The following is a 21,076-nucleotide window of genomic DNA, read 5'->3' on the forward strand; positions in this document are numbered from 1 at the left end:
TCAGCTTTACCTGAAATCAAAATACAAATGCCTTCAAATAAACAAATGTATGGTGAATGCACACGTATATTTGTTGTAGCAAATCATGGCTTCTCAGTGTGTGTAAAAGGATTTGCAACATGATTAACTGCAGGTTTCATATGGTTTCTTAGGTAGAATTGCTCTTTATTATGAAACCTCCAGTGGAGGAATGCAGTGGAACCTCCAATCAGTGAACACTCAAGAGCTTGTGTGGTCAAGCAAGCAAACATATTTTAATAAATTAATACAAATCAGAGGCTTCTGTCAATACCTCTTTTCTTTCATAAGTTCTCTTATAAGACACCATGAAAATGGAAGGTGATGTTTCAAGTTAAAAGGATGCAATTTTCTTTGTAAGTGGAAGAAGCAGCACGGAGTAATCAAATTAGATACATCAAAGACTTGAGAGTACATGGCTGATTTCCATTATGTCTCATTGATATGGAATTAGTTTTGTCTAATTTTGAACTGACTCAAGTGCAACCTTGAATACTGAAGTGTGCCTTGACTTTGTTTTCCAGTTCTTTTGCATGTGTATTTATGGAACTAGGCTGCATAGAATAGTGAACAATACTTTCTGTAGAGGTGATAGTGTTAATAGCAGTTGTCCTACCTTTATTTTGCTGAATTCGTTTAGTCAGTAATACAGACTCATTTTCTGCTGAATCTTTACAAGGGCTGTTGTTTAATTTGGTGACTTTACTATGTAGCAAACCTTTTCATGTTTGTATTTAGGACTATTCTTTATACATGCTGACTGCGTAAACTGACATCAGGGTTCATTTTAATTAGAACTAATCAGTTGTGTTCATATTAAATAGTCTACAGGATTTCTCAGTATACAAAGTACTGACCAGTTTTCCTAACCATGATAATGACAGCAAAAACATGTTTTGTGGCTCCTCTCTCCCTCCCTCCCGCATCAACATGCTAAGTAAATGCAATATTAGAGCTATGCCACTTGTTCTCTTGATCTCAAGTATTGAAGTTTTTACAAAAATGTGTCAGCAAGTTAGAGTGGAAATAGATTTTTATTTTTAAAGACATTTGGTTACATTTTGTATAGCTGATTTTTTTGGGTAAAGCATTGATAGAAAAACTTGTGACTTAAAACTGTTTTTATGCTGAGAGTATAACATTAAGGAATTACTTATTGACTGACAAATAAATGTAAGATGCATACTATATAATTTAACATGTCAAATTTTAGAGAGGTAGTTGTGTTGGTCTGCTTCAGCAAAACCAGCAAAGAATATTGATTTACTGTGGTATAAACTTTTTGTGGGCAAGCTCCATTTCATCATAAACGTAGTGTTATCGCTGGTTGGTAGAGATACCTATTGTCATGAGTGCATGGAGTCTGACCTGGAGGAGGGCATCAGTGGATTGGGAGGTGGAGATCCGGATCCAGGGGAGATCCTGGTGGGCTATCTGGAGAGCAGGCCATCCTGATTCCTGTGACATTGGAGGTCCCAGGTGCAAAGTCACAAGCCATTGAGCCAATCCTGGTGCCTTCCTCTGTCAGCACAACATCTTCCTATTTGGGGGAGGCAACTGAGGATACGTTTGACATCAAGCTGGCTCTCTTGACTCTGTTTCCATCTCCAAGAATGCAGAGGTGATTGTGCCAGTGTGAACAAACCATGTATGCCCAACATTTCCGTGCTTCCCCAGTCCCAAGGTTCAGATTCCATAACCAGCAGAATATGGTTTATACACCAGTGGTTTAAGCACCATATACGGTATATTCTTAATTGCTCTAGCCAAATTTTCCACAGTATGGGAGTTTCAGTCTCTGTTGTGGCAGAGTCTATTATGCCAAGATTGTTATTAAACATAATTGAAGTTTCGTTATATGGAGGAGCTGAGGTTTTCTGGGAGCCATATATATTAGTTCTTAACAAGTCCAGATCAATTGACCAGTTAGCTAAGCTTTCATTAGAGGAATATGTAGCAAAATCTCTTATTTGGGATAAGACATCTCCTTCCCCGTTACTTGCATACGTGCTATATAAAGGACCAGGGCTGTCCTTATAAGACATATTAATTACACCTTGCTGCAATTGGTTTGTAGTTAACTCTGCCTCCCTTGATCCAGTTGCTGAGTCACAATAGTCCAGCATAGATTTCTGGACTAAATTGGCAATGGAGTTCTGGACGATTTATCTGAAGCACTGAGGTTCTGTGCTCATGTAGTCACCATGTTAAAACCATGTTAAAACAGTTGCTCTCCCAGCATCTGTCCTTCAATTAAAACATATGACTTTTAAGCCCATATAAAAGTAAAACAGATATGCTCCTAGCCTGTATGTTGCATTTAACATTAACTGCTGGGCCAACTGACTTTAAAACTTTAACATTATTAAAAATAAAACAAATTAAAAGTAGAACAGACTGCAGAATTCAAGGACAAACAGCCTTACTCATTGCCATCTTTACCTGGAAGAACAGCACCCTATTTTGCTCATAAGATGCTATCACAAACCATATTTTAGTCCTGATTTGTAGGGCAACTAGCATGCACAACCTATAGCTTGCCAAGTGTGGATGGTTTGGCAAACTGATTTGTCAAGGACCCAGAATTAAGTTAATCTGTTGTTGTATGCAAGGGGAGGGGAATGTAGAAGCACTTAAGTCTGATTGTGCGTGTAACGTTATACCATAGTTTGGCATTGCATCTAAACCACATGTTTACTTGTTCTAAATCAATCCATTGTTAGTGCTTCACATAGTTAATCTTTTACTCTACCTCCATTGAAAAAATGAGCACGAAGCATCAAGCTTAATTAGAGAGGCGTCCATCTTTATAGCCCATATACACAAACTATGAATATATTATTCAAGGAACAGACTTTAAAAAATATATTTAGCTAGTTACCGATTTGTAATTAGCCTCTTGATTTTAACGAGCAAGGTTGGCAATACAAAGGCAAAGTGAAGTGGATGGAAGCACAAACAGTTCTATTCTTCACAATTATAGAAACAATAATAAAATCAACCTTGACACTTCATCCAGTACCTGAAGTTCTTTATCTCCTATAAAGAAAAAAATGAAATTATTGCATACACTTTTATTTAGAACTAATAAGTTTTCAGATGTTGAAGGAAATAATATAGCTATCGTTATTGTAAAGGTGTAGAATGGATGTTTGTCTTTTCTGTGCAGTTGTGTTACATTATAAGGCTCTGCAAATAATTATCCAAATAATTATTCTTTCTGGTGAAAACTGATTGCTGAAGAAAAATACTGCAAGGTAGTAAACATAGTTACAACTTGCTGTTGCGGTTTTGGTCTTGGTTGTCGCCTGCCTCCTTAGCCAGCCCGACTGGATGTAAACAAGACTAGCCTAGAGGCAGCATGCAATGGCAGACAGACCCATCTGATCCTTCTCTATCCTTTCCCTGACTGTTCAAAGAGCAGAGGTAGCTGGTGGGTGGCTCTTCCAAGCAGAGCAGCAGAGTAAGGGCAGAAAAATGAGGCAGAGGGAGCACTGCTGGGTGTCCTAGAAGCTGACTGAGCACCCTCCTTGGGGCAACCAACCTCCAAGAGGGGAACGGACTGCAGGTAAGCTGCATGCTGAGAGCCCAATGGCGAGCCAAGGCCCAAGAGAAGAAACTGGTGCTGCATTGCAGGCTTGGGGTAGAGTGCCGAGGAAGGTTAGTGTATTAGCCAACTGAATAAAACCCTTTGTAGAATAAGGGCTATAGCAATAGCAAGCTTTCCCTGGACTAGAGATAAGAAGTGGGGTTCTGAGGACTTGTCTGTTGTAATCCACTCCCAATGGTACATCTCACAGCCTGTATTCTCCCGCTCTCTTCAACTGGTTCACCTGGAGAAGGGGGAACTCTCACTCACCCTTCTATTCATTACCATGTGGCTCAGCTATTTTTTGGATGGAGCACTGACTGCTATTATGAGGAACTGAAACATTTGTACTTTGTAGGTAAATATGCTGTTTTCAGGTGGTTTTAGTAATCACGGTATCTTGGACGCCTTGGGTTGCATTCATTGTCAAGCTGTCACATGTGTTCTGTCTGTTCAGGCATATCCACTTGCCAGATAGAACGAGCCACTCTCCCTTCTCCCCTGTGTGTTCTTGTAGGGGTTTTCCCCCTCCACCTGAGTCAATTGTGGGGGCAGGCTGGGGGCAGGCTGGTTACGCAAGCGAAAGCTCTTGCGCAAGGCTTCATTCGATGGATTCATTTGGTGAATCCTGCTCCTAGTGTACCAAATTTCAGCATTCTGTCGGTTGTGGAAGTACCCCCACTTAAAAAAAGAAATTCCCAGATGGGATTTCCTGTACTAAAGCTTAGTTAATCCTGACTCCTTTAGCTGTTTTAGAAGGAATACACAGGGATAGGCCCCGTTTTGACTGTCCTTATCCGTTCGGTTTTAAAAAGTTGAAGACCTAGGATTGTTTTTTAAAAGGAGAATAATGTGGTATTTTGTGAGGAAAATTCAGAATTTTAAATTGGTCTATACTTTTAATTTCATTTATTCAGGTTTGCACAAATTTTATTTATGTTAACTTGTGTTACATTTGTAGATCTGGAGTTCCTTTTGTTTGTCAATTTTCTGCATTGTAGTAGTCCAGTGATTAGATACAAAGAATTGGATATGAATATGAGGCTCTATTCCAACACACTCTTGGGGTGGGGGCCTTTTCAGCTGTGGTACCCAAGATCTAGAAGGTTTGCCTGGCCCCTACACTATTTGCTTATAGATAGACTGCTTCTTCAGCAAGCTTTTCAGTAGCTTATCCACATTATTTTATGTTACTATGGGCTTTTAAAAAATCTTTTCAAAATATTGTTGCTGGTTTTATTTTTATTTTTTTAATCCTTTGTAAGCCACCTTGGCTGTTAGAAAGGTGAAGTATAAAAACTGAAAATGCATACATGAAAATGAATAAAAGGGCATTCTTGACAATATCTTTATGGTTTAATTTCATGTTACTGCTGTAATTCTAATCAAGGTGTTGTAATCTCTTCCTTTAGGTTCTGTATATGAACCCCTTAAAAGCATTAACCTTCCCAGGCCAGATGGAGAAAGTCTGTGGGATAAGCTGGATAGTTACTATCGGATAGGTAAGTCAAAGGAGAGGCAATTTGTTTTGGAAGTAATATGTTTACTTTTTGTGAACGTAACTTATTTAAACAATTAGGAAATCACAATTTTTGTGTCTCATCCTGTGGAACCATCAGTATTGGTGAAAATTCAAATGTTCTTTAAATGGTTTGGAAACTTGAATACCTTAGGGAAGGACTACCTCCTCCCATTTATCTCCATTCTGATCCATGTTAAAGGTCTTGCTCTGGGTTCCACCAGCTGAGGACAAGAACAGGACCTTTATGATGTCAACACTGTGAAATGTCCTCCCCCAGGGAAGTCTGCCTGGTCCCTATTTTGTTGTTGTTGTTGCTAATCTTCTGTCACAGTTAGCTGTTTAAGGAACTTCCTTTGGGGGCAAATGGACCTGTGCTTTCTTCTCTCTGCTATATTGCTGGGCAAAATACCCTGGTTTCTTGCTGATTTCTTTCTGCTGATATATATGCTGTGCTTTATGTATTTCTTATTGATTGTTTTATTATTTTGCTTTATTTTCCCCCTCTTTTACTGTCAGCCGCTTTGCCTTTATTTTTTGAAAAGTAAAAGAAGTAATTTGAATAAATAGTTCTACGTTCTTGTAATATCACGGGGATCATGAAAAGTACAGGTGTTTACATTGTAGCAATGCTCACCTGTTTTCACATATTCAATCAAAAGTACCATGTAGACCAGGGGTCGGCAAATTTTTTTAGCCACGTGCCGGTCCACTGTCCCTCAGACCTTGTGGTGGGCTGGAGAAGCGGCACCTTGTGGGGGCAGAGCTGGAAGAAAAGGTGAGGGGGGCAAGTAGTCCTCCTCCCCAACCCCAGCCGCTGCGCTTTCCTTCACTGGGGCTGCTGCTGCTGCTACCACCACCGTTGCTTCTCGTGGGTAGGCAGAGAGAACTTGTCCACTCTACTCTCTGGCCCACAGGAGCACCAGGGGGGCGCCGGTGGAGGGAAGATGAGTGGCGCAAAAGGACTGGCTCTAGAGAGGGGCTGCTTAAAATGGTGCTCAGCCAGCCCAGCCCAGCTCCCTTCCTCCTCTAGGCAGAGTGGGGAGAAGCCAGGAGGAGGGAGGGAGGAGGCGCCACTGCATTGTGTGTGAGGGAGAGGTAGGGAAATGGAATGGCGCAGGGGGGGAAATGGTGCAGGCCGGACGAACAGAATTCCCATGCCGATCTACGGACAGTGTGCAGGCCGGATCCTGAAGGCAGTTGGGCCTGATCCAGCCTGCAAACTTTAGTCTGCCGACCCCTGATGTAGAGTAAGATTATATTTGTTCAGGACTGAACATTGCTTATATTCAGGGACATTCAGTTGTTCTGTCACGTTAAATCTATTAAGGCAAATAAGCAACCAACAGTGAGCCATATGGCCTGCTCAAATGTGCTGTATTTTCAAGCAGTGAATGCCTACCCATTTGTTTGAATCCTGCCAGAGTAGGATTCCACTAGAGCAGCGAGCTTAATGATTCAGTGGCAAAAAATAAGCAATAACAGTGCAACATCAAACAGTCAAGCAGATGCACTTGTACAGTGCGTACAACACTACCTTCAAATAGAGCTTCTCACACAGACCATCCAGTTTAAATTCTAAAACTTGGCAATGGCTAACTTTGCTGCTCTTTGCTATCCTTTTTATAATTATTCAAAAGTATTCATAATTATTCAAAATTATTCATAATTATAAATGCCGTCATTTCATAATTATTCAAAATTGGCAGCCTACTCTAGGATGAAGTGCCTTCACTTGAGTGACCCAGCTGGCAAAGTTCAAATATAAAGAATTTGTATCTTAAAGTTCAAAATATTTTATTTTTTATTATGGCAGGTCAGATAAAGAGAGACGGTGGGGGGAATTCTGAGCAGACAGGTCTGCTGACTTATTGTGCTTGGTAGCTCTTGTGGCCAGATTACGGTGTCCACTACAGTGATGGACAGCTTCAATTGGTTGCAACAATTTCTCCCTCCTTTGGCAAGCCAGGATGACTGTGGTGTGCCTGCCACCTTTTTTTTGGCTCCTTTGACATGTGGTGTTGTGAAATTGTGACAATACCCACTTGGATGTTGTTGTGATAAAGCAATGAAACACGAGTGCTCCTAGGGAAATAACACCAAGGACTGCAGGGCTTTTTTGCCTCTTTCTTCTCAGCGCAATGGATTGCATCCCACCCCAAGTTACTCCCAATGGTGATATGGGACATGGTGTTGTGGCAGGAGGGGCTACAAGCAGAGGAGGAAATCAGAAGAAATTGGGCATCTGTTTCTCCAATTCAGATAGCACAAGAAGCTCTTTGGAGCCCAGTTGTAATGATGAAGTTGTTATTATTTGAGAACAGCATATTCAGACAAACATGTTTTTCCTTCTCTGAGCAAGAATCCAGTTCATTTTACATTCTATATTACATTAAATAAATCCATCATTGTTTTTCAACTGTCTCCCAATATAGAAGTTATAAAATGACCTTCTAAAGTAGTAATGGGCTGTTCTTGGAACCTCTAACCTAGTTAAAATAAACTTTAAAATACTATTGGTAGAACTTCCTTGAGAATAATTAAAATTTATGGTTTTCATTGCTTGTAGGCATTTTATATAAATACTGAATAAAAGTTTACTTGTAAAGAGAGAAGGGACTGAAGACTATCCACAGAGTAAAAAAGATTTTTCTTTTAATTTCCCCCCAGAAGCCATAATTGAACCATAAATAGCTTTCACATGGAAGGGCATTTTTTCAGTATTCTGTTCTGAGGTACCAGTATAATGCTCTGAATGTGATTGTTCAATAACTAAACTCTCTATAAAGCATAAAAAGTGGAAGAATCTAAACTAAAGGTGTTATAAAGAGGATAGTAAGATTACACTAAAGTAGAAACACAAACTGGATAAAACAGACATAGACATGGCCAACTCTGCACCTGACGCATTGTAAAAGAAATTTTTTTTTTTTTTGCTACTGGGCAGGATGAGCAAGTGTTAAGGAGGATTTTGCCTCTTATTAAGTGTTGGGGTATGCTAAAATATGTGGTATAATGGCAGTTTGTTTCCATGCAGAGTTCCAAAGGAACTGGGAGTTGTAGCTTTGTTCAGGGACTGAAAATTCTGTGATAGCATTCTCTAGGCATCTCATAGAACTAGTGTCCTCAGGGTTCCTTGAGGGGATGCTATCACAGTTAAACTGCTTTTTGTAGTGTAGACAAAGCCTAGAAACAGCAGTCAACAGATGTTGCCAAGAACAGATCCAGAGCAAAAGGCACAAAGAAAAAACAATAGAGAAACATGGGGAAATGGTGAAAACTGACATTCAGTTTTGTATGTGCATCTTTTTCCTTGCAACATCATTAACTTATTTATTTTTTCTCACTTTTCCTTTTCCATATTATCTGGTTTTTGCAGGTCGTATTCCTTTGTTTAAAAATACTGTAATTTCTGAAACTGGAATAAATTTGAAGTAATAGTAATAATTGTTGTTTATCTTGGCAGTCAAGTCAACAGTGTTACTTTTCCAAAGTCCAACCACTGGCCTCTTTCCTACAAAAACACTGGGCGACAACCAAAGGGCAAAAGTACATGACAGTCTTTACTGCGCTGCCTGCGCCTGGGCCCTGGCACTTGCATACAGGTAAAAATGGATGAGTTCTTGTTTGTGTGGTCCAATGCACTTAAGTTACTAGTCCACTAAAATGTTTAGTGACCAACCTTCCTTCCTTCTTATGCTAAAAAGGCATTTGTGGCAATGGAGTGGAGGTGTGGGGGGGTGGGCAGCCACCACAAAGTTTTGTAAAATTTATATGCACTATGTCTCAGGTTGTTGTATTATAATCATTGTCTTTTGCCCGGCAAATCTTAGCAACCCAGAATCTCCTCACTAGATTTTAGCATCACTTTTATCCATGGAAAATCATTAAGGTCAACTACCTTGGCTTCTGTAAGCAGTAGCAGTCATTCTTACATAGCTGATTGTTGGCTTGGCAATCTGCTTCTTGCATCTAAAAATTCATGTTGCCTTTCCTCATTTTCAGTTTCTTGAGTCATTCTTGAGACCATTTCAGTAAGCACCAAGTAGCTAAACTATGCAGACTCACAGCAGTATACATCCAGTAATAAAACATTCAAAAGTAATATTTGAAAATACCCAAATAACTCAAAACACCCATTAAACTCTTTTACAACTGAATAAAACAGTTAATTTATGTAATTAATGTACATCATTATTATACATTGAAATTATTTGATCAGCAGAGTTCCATGCCAGTCATCAAAAACTGACCCCAATTTCTCCCCCATCCTTAATTATAGAGGCTGTTTCAGCAAATAGAGCTGCCTTGTCTGTCAAATATTGGCACTCTCTATGTAACAATAATATTAATTTTAAAAAGACTCCAATAGTTCATTTTCTTAAAAGGAAAATAAAGCTTTTGAAAACCCTAATAGCTAGCACTTGATTTTCTAATCATAGTCTTGCAGCGCTACAGAATTGCTTCAATTTCAATCCTTTCTGTGTGTCTTGTGTGTGGGGATACTTTCCTATAGGAAAACTTAAGCATCTGGGTAGGGGAGAACTAGTGCAAATAGCTTGTGTGAACTAGTGGTACATATATGTGTGACCTGGTCTTAAAAAGGTAAAGGTAAAGGTACCCCTGTCCGTACGGGCCAGTCTTGATGGACTCTAGGGTTGTGCGCCCATCTCACTTAAGAGGCCGGGGGCCAGCGCTGTCCGCAGACACTTCCGGGTCACGTGGCCAGCGTGACGAAGCTGCTCTGGCGAACCGGCACCAGAGCAGCACACGGAAACACCGTTTACCTTCCCGCTAGTAAGCGGTCCCTATTTATCTACTTGCACCCAGGGGTGCTTTCGAACTGCTAGGTTGGCAGGCGCTGGGACTGAGCAACAGGAGTGTACCCCGCCGCGGGGATTCGAACCGCCGACCATGCGATCGGCAAGTCCTAGGCGCTGAGGTTTTACCCACAGCGCCACCCGCGTCCCTGACCTGGTCTTACACCCGGTCAAACTATTTGCCCAGGTTTGCCTGCTCTGTTTGGCAGTTGCTTGCCAGAGTCTTAAGCAGAGATATTTTGCGCGCTTTTCTGCTAGATCCTTCTCGCTTGAGATGCTGAGGCTTGCATTTTGGATCTTCTGCATGCAGTGCATGTGCTCTACCGCTGAGCTTTGGTCCCTCCCACACTTGGCAGATATACCTATTACATTGGGAGCGTTAGTAGAATAGGTAGGCATTAATGTCTGCAGACTAATCTGACTTGATCATCCTCTGGCTTTCTACTACAAGTGCCACTGCATGTCCTCTGCCTCTTTATTAGAACGATTCAGCTTCCAGAAGTCTTCACCTCATTCCTTCCATGTAGTTTTTAGTTAGGCTTTCTGACTAACTAAAATTTAGGCTTCCATTCCTTCCATGTAGGCTTCCTGACTATTTCCTCCACGTGAAAATGTGGCAAAAGGGGCTGCCTTTACCAGAATCAAGAGATGGGAAATGTGCTCCCTCTTTCCCCAGCCTTACACATAGGAGATACATTGGCACCAGTGTTAAATGTGATTAAGCAGGTTTCACACCTAAGCAGAATTCTTAACCAGTGTTTTGGTCCAGTTGTATTCAGCAGTACTTTCTGTAATGGTTCTAGGGGTTGCTCGTGCTTAAGTTGCCGTTACTCCTGGCTAGGTTGCGTGGTTGAACCCTTTCTGTCTGGACAGCCTCAAGTTCCGTGGCTGCCTCAGTCGCTGGCAGAATCCGTCAGTGGGCGTTTCTTAAACCTCTTCCAGCATAGAAGCTGTTTGACGCCCAGTCTCCTCCCCCTTTGCCTGCGCGGAAGTTTTCTGCGCAAAGTGGGTGTGGGCAACGGAGTACTTGTGCCCTCTCCGCTGGTCTCCTGCGAAGAGTCCTGGAGCCACCTCTCCGATTCCCCCATCTGCCCCCCTTCTCCACTGGTGTTACGCTGATTTCCTTCCCCAGCGGATGGGCTACCTCTCTCCCTACTGGGACCCTCTCCACCATTGTCCTGGAGCCTCCTCTCCGCCTCCCGCTCCGATGGCAGTTCCCTGACACTTTCCTTTGAGTGGATTTGGTTAGGATTGTGTCGTATGAGTGTTTAAAAGGTTTAAATTGGTTTTTTGTTTGTTGTATAACTAATGTATCATGTATACTACTTTGTAAGGATATGTTCGTGAAAATCAAAATATAATTTATGAAATAAATAAATAGAACATTTCCCCCAGGTACCCTAGAGGGCTTTGTTTGTTTGTTTTGCAGGTGTTTATGTTTGCTTTCTTAGGTGGGTTCACATTCAGTTGTGGTGTCCTCCACCTGTAGCCCATTGTGTTGACACAAACAATGTATTTCTGAACAGAACCTGTTAAACCTTTTGAGTCAAAATGTGTCCTTGGGCAGCTCCTGCTGTTAATTCTTCCACCTATGTAAGAATGAATAAAAACAGCTTTGTTGTCTACACATAGTTGAAAGTTGTTGTTTTGTGTGATTTTGGCTCATTGGATATCTTTAGTGGTGCCTTGGTGCTAGAATTCAGAAATTAATGGCAAATTGAAATAATGGAAAACAACTCAGTCTTGAAAAAGGAGATGAACATATCAAATGGAAAGCAGAAATAAATGTATCATAATTAATGTATGATACTTTACTACATTGCATAATTAAATATGATGAAACTGTCTAAATTATAAATGATGAGCAATTGTAGCTATAGAAAGATTCATTATAGGGTGGTGTTACCATAGTAACTAGTGAGAATACTTTAAAATATGAATTAGTTTTACAGTGCATCAGTGTTCAATAAATATTTTTCATCTATAAAATAGGATCTATTTTAACCATAATTTTAATTCAAACCAAATTACCTCTCCAGGTGTATAAAGTATGGAACAGAAGTTAACAAAATGAGATGCATAGGATGATAATTGAGCTGTGCAAGGGCTCCAGCATACCTTTCCCAAGTTTGGTGGTTTGTTTTCCTTTGAAGCAGTTCAGAGGACTAAATCACAGCTGTAGTAGTATTGGAGCTGCTACCCTGTGAGGTCTTCAGCTCTGAAAATGAATGCATCACTCAGGCAGGACCAATAAGATGGTTTCTTGCCAAAGAATGTTGGAGGATGAGTGGCATTCATGTGAGAAGGAACCATCTCATTGACTCCACCTAGATGGTTCTTTTTTTCAGACACTCCCAGGGCAGCATAGGATTGTTCCTTGGAGAAGTGGTGGGCCTGAGCTGCTGCAGGTGGAGCTATTTGGGCCAGAGCATTCTAAGGTTGGAGGAGAGCACAGCAAAAATGTAGTGTTGAGGGGTTAGAGCAGATGAGGAAGTCCTTGTCGGCTTTCCAGAGGACACTGGTTTGGCCACTGGGAAACCAGATGTTGGACCATTGAGTCTGATACAGTGAGGCTCTTCTTGTGTTCATTACAACTTTTGGGAGAGAAGAGGAAGAGCTAGAAGCAACTAAAGCTGGGCTTGGGGACTTATCCCATGGATTAAAAAGTCTGAGAGAAACTGGAAAAGCCATTAAGAAATGAGTTTGTGGACCTCTAATATGTTTCCTTCATGGATTTTGAACACTTGACAAGAGTCCCTTCTTTACATGCCTTCCATCTTCAGCTTGAGAAAGTACATGTGTGGTTGTGCAAGGAGGGTGTCATTCAAACTTCACTTGCCCCATGCCTAGAAAGCACAGGTCTTATAGGTTTCCTGCTTCTCCTTTTCTAGGCATGGGTCTAAGCGGTTTTCCATTTGCCCTGCCACTTTCCCTGGGAAAACCCACTATTTGCTGCTGAATTGGAACAAACATCAATCTGCAGAAAACTTGAATGACATTTGCTCTCATTCAGCAGTAAAGAGCGGCTTTCACCAGGGGAAAGTGGTTGGACAAGCGGAAGTGTGAATGAGCCCAGAAGCAGAGAGAGAGAGGATCAGTGGTGCACACATCATCAGAGATTTGATTTGGCTAAGCCATTCATCTTTCAGCTTTTTAATTCTGTTAGGTAATGCAAACTAAAGCAAAATGGTGTGCACCCTTACGTTAGCCATGTGTGGAAGCACGAAGTGGGAGCTGTTGTCACAAGTACAAATATCTGTGGGAGGGCACAGGTATTTGCCTGAGGTCAAATGCCCATGATTAAATGATTCAAATCAGTGTGTCTTGTGTTCACACATACAGCTGAATTATTGTCTGGGTATCCCACAGTGGCTGGTTAAAAGCTTGTTTCTCCACAACATGTTATGCAGTCCTCTGTTTCCTCTGACCCATGAGCTTTTATGGATTTCTAGAGGTTTAAAATGCATCTAAAGCCCTGAATACCAGTGTGCTTTTAGACACAATGGCTGTTGGTTTCATGTCATGTTTGGATTTACTGGTGATCACTTGGGATTTGAAACCTGCTACATGTACCTTTTACTAATGCTTCTGTGTTCTTGTTTTTTGTATACCTTTTAACACTTCTGTGTTCCTGTCTTCCTAGAAGAGACAACTTCCTTTTTTGTTTCACAGACAAGACAGTAGTTCTAAATTCTCCATTGTGTTGGCCTAACACTCAGTCTGGCCATGCTACTTTTCATGAGCATTTTCCAGAACGACTAGAAGAGATTATGTGTATTCTCCTGGAAACATAATTTTGAAACCTTTTTAGTTATGTGACTTTCCCTGTCCAAGAATCAAGTACGAAGCCATGTTGGGCTGACGCAGATGACACAATAAACAAACAAACAAACAAACAAACAAGTCCAGTAGCACCTTAAAAAGGTAAAGGTACCCCTGCCCGTACGGGCCAGTCTTGACAGACTCTAGGGTTGTGCGCCCATCTCACTCAAAGAGGCCAAGGGCCAGCGCTGTCCGAAGACACTTCCGGGTCACGTGGCCAGCGTGACATCGCTGCTCTGGCGAGCCAGAGCCGCACACGGAAACGCCGTTTACCTTCCTGCTAGTAAGCGGTCCCTATTTATCTACTTGCACCCGGGGTGCTTTCGAACTGCTAGGTTGGCAGGCGCTGGGACCGAACAGCGGGAGCGCACCCCGCCGCGGGGATTCGAACTGCTGACCTTTCGATCGGCAAGCCCTAGGCACTGAGGCTTTAACCCACAGCGCCACCCGTGTCCCTGACGCACCTTAGAGACCAACTAAGAGCACCTTAGAGACCAACTAAGTTTGTTCTGGGTATAAGCTTTCGTGTGCATGCACCAGAACAAACTTAGTTGGTCTCTAAGGTGCTACTGGACAATTTTTATTTTTTTAAAAAATTTATCCTGTCCAAGAAGTTAGATCAAGCACTCAGTCCTGAGGGCAGGCAACTGCCTTTGGGAGGCTGGCAGAGTGAAGGGAAAACACATAATCTAGTGTTTCCCCTTCATGCTGCCAACCTGTGGAAAGTTAACAAATTTTTGATTGACCTCATGGTGTAACTTGACTCCATAGGCTGGGAGGATAATATTCTATTTTTCCTGAGTATCTGTTTCAGCTGAAACTGCTTGTTGTTCCCACCCCTGATCTGCAGCTAAGCTTTAGTTCCTGTGGGTTCTCTGAAATGGTGTGTCATTTTGGCAGATGTGGGCAGGTGATTTCATTCACCTAATTTTAACTGTACAATTTTGATTCTTAATTTGGAAGAATTTGAGGTCTGCAAGCACATATTTCAACACTTCCCACAGAAATAGATTGTCATTTTTACTATATTAAAAAAATGCAACCTTTTCTACAAATTCTTAAAATGCAATTTAATCTAGTAGTTCACCTGTTATCTTTGTCCAATTTACTCTAACTTACACTTAAAAGAAATTCCCCTATCTCAATTCAAGAGTATTTTCAAACTTTAATAATTTTCCATCAAAATCTTCTTTAGCATGGTATAATGCACACTTGTCATTTGTTATCGTTTTAATTTACGTTTTACATTCAGTGTTCAAAATCAGCATATATGGTTTTGGAAGCTCCAGCCTCATTTAGTGGTTGATTAAATATCTGGTGCCATTCACAGTATCATTTTTATAGACATAATTTCCTCTTCCAATTCCCACTACCTACTCATTTAAATAGGTTCGACCTTCATGTTCTTTGAAGGATGCCTTCATATTGAAGAAGTTATGCATGTACCATTTTGGGGATTCAAGTGTGGTTTGTATCCAGAGCTTTGCCAGTATGGTTTTGCTCATGCTTCCCACTGAATTATTAATCCCTTTTAACATTTATTTAATTATTTGAGGTCATGCCCTATTGCAGTTCATGAATTTTGTACTTTATTTCAAATGTCAGATTTTCAGTACCACTGTCAGGGTTTAAAGTGGGAGTCCAGTATGCCCTTTACCTGCTGCCATTTCAAAGATTTGAGCCTTTTCAGGAAGGTCAGCACTGCCTGGAGTCTCTGGTTCAAGTTTCAGATAGTGTTCTCATATCCATAAAGGAATGCAAATGAATATTAAAGGCCTTTCTCACATTACCTTATTGGCATGGGATCAAATCTCTAGATCACTACAGTGACTCCTCCCCATGTCAGCATCTCCACTCCCAGAAACTGTCACTGTGATGGTATGTGGAGAAGCCACAGCGTGAACTCTTTCAACACGGCCTGAAGGATGTTACCCATATGGTGCAAAAGCTACACTGAAACAATTTCCACACTCTATATGCAATGGCTGTAGCTCAATATTCTGTGTCTGCTAGTGGACAGGTGAATTCTAATGTTGTGCAACAGAGGAACCCAGTGCAACAGTTGTATGTTTACACTAACTTAGCAGCAGCTCTCCGGGATTTCAGGCAAGAGTCTCCCCCAGCTCTACCTTGAGATGCCAGGGATTGAACAGGTGACATTCTGCATGCAAAGCAGATGTTCTACTGCTGAACTATGGCCCATCCCCAAACTGATTGTGCGATCTATTGCACAGTAAAGTTAACAAATCACAAGTACCCTTATGCATTCTCTTGTGCATCTGAGTTCTGCTAGTGCAAAACATTTCGCTAGCAGAACAAGTATATTGCTAAGTTACTTTGACTTCGTACAACATTGAATACAACCATGTCTTTTTTTGCGTCTGCCTGTAGTTTTGGATGGTGTCTGTGGGTTTTTTAAAAATAAAACACCCATACGTTAGCAATGACCTGTTCAAGAATATTGTGTGCTTTAATGGACTTCTGGGAAGATTTTGCTTCTGCTTCCAGTACAGCTTAGGCAGGGATAAACCATTCTACAGCAACCAAGGAATTTGATGATATGAAGAACAATTGGGTTAATGCTTGAAAATTTCTTTATGGTTCATTCAAAAAGGTATTTATCTCCTTAAAATACTGCTTCCCTGTGGTCATCAAACTCTGCATTCTTTTTCTAATGTGTGCTACACAGGAAGGTGGTGTTAGTTTAACTGATATATTTATGAGGGAAGAAAAATGACTTGGGAATGCTGAATAATTTACTCCTATATCCAGTCAGCATCACACAGTAGGGAGATAATTTCTTCTCCTTCTTGAACATTGCTCCAGCTCTGCTAGATTTTCATTGAAGAGCTAATTATAATTTTGTTTTCCTGCACAGACTTTGCATCAAGTGTGGATGATCTCTGTGCCAAACAACTTATATGCCAATGAAATCTTTTTTTCTTCTTCCTGGTTTAAACTTAGACTTTGTTGTTTTTGAAAGCTGGATAGCTCTATCAGTGCCTTCTCTTGAAATATTCATTTGCCACTGTTTGATTCCTCTGACTGTTTTTTCCCTCTTGGTGAACCTACTCACCTTTTAAAAGCCTGTCCTATTCTTTTTTTTTTAATGACAGCTCTGTCTGAAGTACCCTTGGTAACTGCAAATCAAAACCCAAAGGTTCTTAACCAGCAGAGTACCTCCTAAGGAGTTCCATTTAATTACAAGATAGAAATGTCAGCTTTTAGAATTTATATGTTTAATTTCATTCCACTGCTTCTAAAAATATTATAAAACACTTAGTAATAAATGCAGTTACTGAACATATTAAAACTGGTGAATAAAAGGTAGCCAGAATGTCTCCTGTGTTCTGTTACTTGTGCCTCTGGAAGGAATCCTTGACATCTTCCTTTCATTATAGCTTTAATTCCTTCTCCCCATGGGATTCATGCAGAACTAGGTAGTGATGATCTGAAGGTTTGTGCAGATGTTACTTTTTCTTTCTATGTTGTCAAAAGAAACAAGATCTTCCTAGAAGCTTTCCCTACTCTTCGTTGAGAGCTTTTGCTTTGATTTCCTGTGTGTTCTCTCCACCTTTGTTGCACAGCTCACACAAGTAGTATTGAAATAAGTCTTAAAGTGAGTGCACAGTTGCACAGTACTCAGTTCTGGCCTTAGACTCTCTTACACTGTGGTGATTGAAAGCATTCATGTAGCACAGAGAGAGGGAAACCTTTTCAACTCAAGGATCGCATTCCTTCATGTAGAAACTTTTGGGCAGTGCATGCTAGTGGTACTCAGGGATCAGAGGCAAAAGCTGGCAGAGCAATGGATGCAGGTCCTTTGTACAAAAGTCAGATTCCCTATGTTTGTTGGAGGTTTCTGGCACCTGCACACATTACACCAGTCTCTATCCAGGCAAGAAAGATTATCACACTTCACAGACATATATTTATGACAAGCAGAGACACTTGTGAAGGGTGTGAAGCTGGGGCTAGTGAGTGTGGCCTGCAGAGAGTCATAAAGGCCAGATAGAGAGACCCAGAGGGCCACATTTAGCCCCCGAACCTCAGTTTCCCCAGCCTCCAATATAGTAGAGCAACAGTGATTATTAACTTGCCTGGTGCTTAAGATTTACTAATGCAGGGCACTGTTATTAATTATTACATTTATATCTCACCTTTCGTCCAATGAGGCATACATGGTCTCCACGTCTCCAGCTCTTCAAGGTAGGTTAGGGTTAGAGATGGTGAGTGGCCCCCAGGCAAGCCAATGAACTTCATCACCAAGTTGGAATTCGAAATTTGGTCTCCCAGGCACTAGCAGACTACCACCGTCTATATTTTATGAGAATATAATACCAGGAGTGTCAATAACATGGTGTGTCCATATGGTTCAGGGATTATTCCAGCAGCATTTTCTGTCCCCATCCTTGTTTTACCCTTCGGCCACCACCTACTAGGCCACAGCTTCCACTGGTGACATCTCTCATCTGGGACAAAAATGGGGGACAGTGCAGTTTAATCTCACTCATCCCATGATGAAGGCACATCTTTGCTTGCTGGCACTTGGCAGTCCCAGTACTGTGCATCTTTTTGCAAACTGCCTTGAGAGCCTTCTGGGTCTTCAGTCTGAGATTTGCATGTTCTAAATAAATAAACAAATAAAATGGCTCAATTGTACTTTCAACCCTATAAGTCTGCATATCAGCCATTGTTCCCTAATCCTGCATATCTCTATGCATCACATATTTTCTCCTGTCATTTTTGGTTTCCGCTTTCTGAGCCATTGGTAATCCAGGTAATGCATTAAATTTTAAGGAGCTCACATGCTATACAGTAATTGCATTAACAGGCCAAGGAGGAGGGATGAGCCGTATGTTTGTGTGTATGTTGAAGGCTGAATGCCACTCCGCAAGCTAATTTTCCTGGCATTCTAAGTGTCCTGAGCAAATCCGTTGAGTGTATTAAGGTGACAGCTAACTGTATTAATGCCTTAATCACACATGACACCACCCCTAACACTATGATGACACTGAAGTACACCAGGTGGGTGGAGCCTTTTAATGAGAGGGCAAGGCTTTTGTAAGGACACTGCGAATCATACTGGCATGAGAGGCAGAAGATGCAATGGCCTGTTTCACAGTACTGTCCCCAGAAGTAATACAAAGGAATCTGATGCATTATGCTCACTTCATACTGTTTAGAAATGATTAGCAACATTGCAAACCATCAATATGTCACAGTTCTTTGTCAAATAAAAATATTGTTTCTGCTTGTCCTTTGATGATTCATAATTATTTGGATTTACTTTCTTTAAAATTTGTTTTAAACTTTTTAGTACTGTATTCTAAATTGTTGCAACTCACCCTAGACCTTATGGTGAAGGGCAAGTAATACCTTGAAATAATGATGATAATCGAAACTAGCAAATAAAAGGGTATCAAGTTTGTGGGCAACCTTTATTTGACTTCATTTCCTGAAACCTAGACATAGTGTTTGATTATTATTGTTATTATTTTTTTAAAAAACCTATTGGCTTTATTGTGGCAAGGTTGATAAGGCCCAAGTGTATCAGACTTTGCTGGTGCCACTATATAAAGCATTCTTAATACTTAATTATCAGGAAAGGGATGCTGGTACCTTTTACTTCCTTCTGAATGCATTTCCAATTTGTTTCACGGGTTATCTCTCTTACCCAGGCGTATTGATGATGACAAGGGAAGGACCCATGAGCTGGAGCATTCTGCTATAAAATGTATGCGAGGAATTCTCTACTGCTACATGCGCCAGGCTGATAAGGTAAAACTCTGCAATGTGGACACAAGCACACACTTAATTCTAAAGGATTAAGTTAATTGTAAGCATTAAAAATGTTCCGACTGGGAATCAAATTAAAAGGGCAGTGGGTGTAATGCCACAATGCAGCCTGCTCGGAAAGGTCAGTTCCCAGGCTCTGGGCCCAATGCGTTTAAAAGCTGAAGGCGAAGAAGTGCCTGATGTTGTAAACGAACAACTGGATATATGACAGAAATCCCATCTTTCAGTTGCTCTTGGAACTTAAGCAAACAACAGACGGGAGCTTGCTGGTTTAAGTAATGTTGAAAATGCAAAACAAGCTGGAACACTATGGAAAACATACACAACTGTTTTGGTATTTTAACTTTGGTATGTTTTAAAGGATTGTTGTATTCCCCCCCCCCCCCGATTTTCTTATTTTATCCTTTTATAAACTGCTTTGAGCTTTGTTGTTTTTACGATCAAGTGGTGTGTAAATTTCATGAAATAAATAAATAGACTATCAAATTATAGAGTTGGGAAATTTCCCCCCCGAAAACTGGTTTTGACAAGACACTAGAAGCTCCCTCCTTGTTGTCTTTCAGCCAGCAGGTGAAGACTGTTTTATTCTAACAGTCTTTTGGGGACTGACTTTTTTTTTTTAAGGAAAGGATTATTAAATAGTGCTGTGCTGTTTTTACTCTCTGTATTTTAATAGATCTGTTTTTATATTCTTTTAGTTCTATTATATTTTAATTGCTTTTTAACTATCTTATATGTTTTTAGCCTTTGGTGTTTTATCTGTATTGCTTTAATTTGTGTAAACTGCCTTGAATCCTAGTCTGGGGAAAAGGCAAGATATAAATAAACAACAACAACAACGACTTGTGGGAGCCATTTACAAGGCTGTTCTGTGAGCGACGTACAGATGGGAGCAGGGAATGTGAATAGTCTGCTCTTTTATGTGAATTGAAAAGTGGCATTTTCCAGTTCTAGGAGGGAGCAGTTGATTTTGTTTGCTTTTGCTCCAACCTTGTTATATGGCTCACATGAGTAGACCGCTTACATCAGCAGCGTTTTTGTACAAATTAGCTTACATTGTATGGTTGGAACTGACTGAGCCATGCAGCCAACTAGGATTCTTGAGATTTTAAATCACCTTCAATAAATGTCAATACATTCTCAAAAGCACCTGGGAAAGGAATTTGTATGACCTCTGTTGCTCAGCCATTCTTAGTGTTAGGAAGCATCTTTCTGCCATTCTGGTTACAACATGTGTCAACTGGTCCATTTCCAGGGACAATTCAAAATGCTGGTTATGACTTCTAAAGCTCTTTATGGCTTTGGGGCCCAAGTTACTGTAAATATTATATCTCCCTTTACAAACCTGGCCAGGTGCTGAGATCCTCAGGTGAGCACCTTCTCTTGGTCCCATCAACATCAGACGTATGGTTAGTGGTGACATGAGAGAAAGCCTTTTCTGCAGCTACTGCCATATTGTGGAATTTCCCCCAAGGAGTGTTTAGACTTGCTTCTTTTTTGTTATCCTTC

General features: G+C 40.8%; 1 protein-coding gene and 1 long non-coding RNA gene across 10 annotated transcripts in view; both read left to right on the forward strand.

The window, feature by feature from the left end:
* Nucleotides 1-21,076, forward strand: part of PHKB (phosphorylase kinase regulatory subunit beta) — a gene marked incomplete at its 5' end in the record, with an annotated part of 136,716 nt that overhangs the window by 18,477 nt on the left and 97,163 nt on the right. For all 9 annotated transcript variants that reach the window (XM_083451837.1, XM_083451836.1, XM_083451841.1 and 6 more), the window contains 3 exons: nucleotides 5,020-5,109; nucleotides 8,593-8,731; nucleotides 19,450-19,549. In XM_083451837.1, coding sequence (XP_083307963.1) covers nucleotides 5,020-5,109; nucleotides 8,593-8,731; nucleotides 19,450-19,549 — 329 coding nt within the window. The remainder of the gene's footprint in view (nucleotides 1-5,019; nucleotides 5,110-8,592; nucleotides 8,732-19,449; nucleotides 19,550-21,076) is intronic.
* Nucleotides 10,612-11,571, forward strand: LOC310682809. The gene is made up of 2 exons (XR_014514184.1): nucleotides 10,612-10,742; nucleotides 11,183-11,571. It is a non-coding gene; the product is annotated as an uncharacterized lncRNA (long non-coding RNA).

Source organism: Podarcis tiliguerta (genome assembly GCF_965153285.1).
Source record: "Podarcis tiliguerta genome assembly, chromosome: 8".
Classification (NCBI taxonomy): Eukaryota; Metazoa; Chordata; class Lepidosauria; order Squamata; family Lacertidae; genus Podarcis; species Podarcis tiliguerta.